Source organism: Aplysia californica, unplaced genomic scaffold, assembly GCF_000002075.1.
Source record: "Aplysia californica isolate F4 #8 unplaced genomic scaffold, AplCal3.0 scaffold00455, whole genome shotgun sequence".
Lineage (NCBI taxonomy): Eukaryota > Metazoa > Mollusca > Gastropoda > Aplysiida > Aplysiidae > Aplysia > Aplysia californica.
The window spans coordinates 460,747-463,701 of NW_004797725.1; the positions used below are offsets into that span (position 1 = coordinate 460,747).

The window sequence follows — 2,955 nt, forward strand, 5'->3', positions numbered from 1 at the left end:
AACACACACACACACACACACACACACACACACACACACACACACACGCACAAACACACACAAATAAACATAATTTTTTCAGATTTTCCTCTCCCTTCATTCGTTCTTACGATCTATAGTTTGCTTTCGATTTCTTTGTAACTTTGAGAGCCGCTTGCAAGCTGAGCTTTTAAGAACTGTCGCCAATTGTATAACATCAGACAATAATCATCTAAACATCCCTGGTTAGTTCAGTTAAGTACGATGAGTTGGTAAAAAAGCTTAGGAAATGATAGCATGACATCGCAATTTCATGACCTTGGAGAGAACTGTGATAACTGGTAGAAAGACAGTAGTCAGCTTGAATTAGATAAGCTACTCAGTAGCTATACTTTTAAAGTCCATGTAAACTGACCCACCCCCACCCTCTCCTACCCTGCAAAAACAGAAAGAAAGAATTGTATTGATAGCAGATATTACTGTGTCGAACGGGAAACGGGTGTAAAATTAAACTGAAATGTTTGCCTTATCCTAACGAACCACAATGGCTTGTGCTGTGATCCCCTCCTTAGGTGTGCCGACACTGTATCCCAGGCCCAGCATAGCCAGAGGCTTAGGTCTCGGGGAAATCATCTTGGCCCACTCCTTTCCTCGTGTCCAGTGAGGGATCTTGACCGACTCCTTGTGGACGTTTTCAAGGCCGTCTTTCTTGAACTCGTCCACCATGTAATCGATGGCGTCTTCAAGGTTTGAACTCCCACAAAGTCTAGGTAAAACAAAAAATCGGAGTTCATAATCCAGTAGCATTTTTTGCATAAAACATCATTTCTAAACATTGTACCAATACTGCTTTTAACATTCGCAAAAACATACTCAACTATCAAGGTAAAGTCTTAGTGTTCAGTTATTGTGTTTTGTCTTTTATTTTGTTGTTTGGGAGTCTTAAAGTTAAGAAAATTACTTTCACTTTGACGTGATAACAGGTGTCTTAAAATGTCGGCTTATATCGTGTTACACTAATCCATGATTGATAAGAAAAAGCGGAAACTAAATCATGGCTTAACAAAAGTCTGAGTTGTATCAAAATGATAACAGACAAATCTGAATTTGAATGTGGCATCGGTGGCCTAATGTTTTGGCTCTCAGATTCGCAACCGTAAGGGCGTGGGTTCGAATCCCGCCAGGGACCCGACGTTGTGTCCTTGGGAAAGACACTTTACACGAATTTTCCTCACTTCACCCTTGTGAGAGGATGTACCCAGCTATAGACAGTGAAAGATCTTGCCAGTTTGTTAGTGTTTGAGCGCTCAATGCTTCCCGGGAAGCTGAGGGTGTTTCTGAGTGTTCTATCGTCTGCTGGGGTAATAATATAGTGTTAAGCGCAAATAGCTTGCTGAAGTGCGGGGTAATGCGCTATACAAGTGCTATTTATTATTATTATTATTGTTGTTATTATTATTATTATTGTTATTATTATTATTATTGATCCCATTGCACGTTGCGTACGCGCGCGAGCACGCACGCACACCACAAACACACACACACACACACACACACACACACACACACACACATACACACATACACGCACACCCTGCTATTATTGGAAAGAGACAAATGGAGTTATTTAATGAAAAATACTAAGTAGATAAAGAGACCTGTATCCAAACTTGTCCGTCATTGTCGCTAGTCTGTTGTACACCTGACCCTGGCCAGGACCACTCATAACAAAATCGATGATTTTATCAGCCACCTCCTTGTGGCCCCAGATGTCCTCATAGACATCCCACAGATCAGACTCTCTGCCAAACCTTGACCGTGCCGTCGACGGCGCCGAGAAAGACAAAACCGTGAGAAAAAGGAACAGCAATTTCATCTTTTTCATCTGACCTGTGGAACAGAAGCGGGACAAGGTGGCAAAAAGTCATCCAAACCCACAATAACATCGTTAAAGGGTGCAGGTTCCAAATATATATAGGCTGGAAAAATATCGACTATGTAACCCATTTTAAGTCATTGCAATAATTGCTTCACGCTCTTTTCGACACAATTTAGGTAGTTTTGGAAGGGGGCTACTTCGACCCTGTCTGTCAAGGTCAACCCGGGCTTTGTGAGGTTTTGCACCCTGCCTAGGAGAAAGACGGAGACTCTCGACAACATTGTTCACCCCCCCCCCCAAAAAAAAAAAAAAAAAAAAAAAATTCAAGCCAACAGGTTACAGACCTGTTCACGTATCATTGTCTGGACCATGGATGTTACTCTCAGTGACAAATCTCATTTTTCAAGTAAAGTATTGCCGTCATCATAAAGATTTTTAAAAAATTAAAAATTAAAGTGTACAGGCCCCAATACACTGAATATATACCTGTATCTTTGTTACCAGTACCACCTTTATTTTGGTTTCTTATTATGATGTCAAATTGGTACAAAGTAACACTATTAAGAACACGACACTAGGATCTTGTAAACTGATATCTAGGTCGTTTCCACCCCACCCCCACCCGCCCTTCCCGCCTTTTCTGAGCTCTCTGTTTCACCGTATTATTTTATATCATTGATTTGGGTCATTGAGCTGTAGCAAGAAAGCCAAACACTGAATCATGGGTCACGGGAAAAAAAATCTATGCTTTGATTGTCCCATTTTTACGGAGCACGGCTTCAACAGTCTAGTCAAAGCCTTCGATCAAAGCAAGGAGTTTAGACTCCTTGGATCAAAGTCATTTCGGCGACCTACTTACAACTCGTAGTTACGTAGGGGTACGACAAACCATTGTATACATAAAACTATACCACGCATATTGTTATAAATAACTTCTTCCTTCCTTTTAGGGTCAGTCAATCAGCTCACATCTGAAAGACTCGTGTTTTCTTTTATCTTTCGCCTGAAAAGCAAAAACTTTAAAATGAGCATTCGATTGCCAAATGAAATTTACATAATATCCAGGGGTTTCATTTTGTTTTTTGCTTTTTGTTCGG

General features: G+C 40.7%; 1 protein-coding gene across 1 annotated transcript in view; it reads right to left on the bottom strand.

Moving 5' to 3' along the window:
- Positions 1-2,955, bottom strand: part of LOC101855279 (carboxypeptidase Q) — a gene marked incomplete in the record, with an annotated part of 11,604 nt that overhangs the window by 6,331 nt on the left and 2,318 nt on the right. The window contains 2 exon segments of the mRNA XM_013086316.2: positions 516-745; positions 1,638-1,869. Of these exon segments, the coding sequence (XP_012941770.1) occupies positions 516-745; positions 1,638-1,864 (457 nt within the window).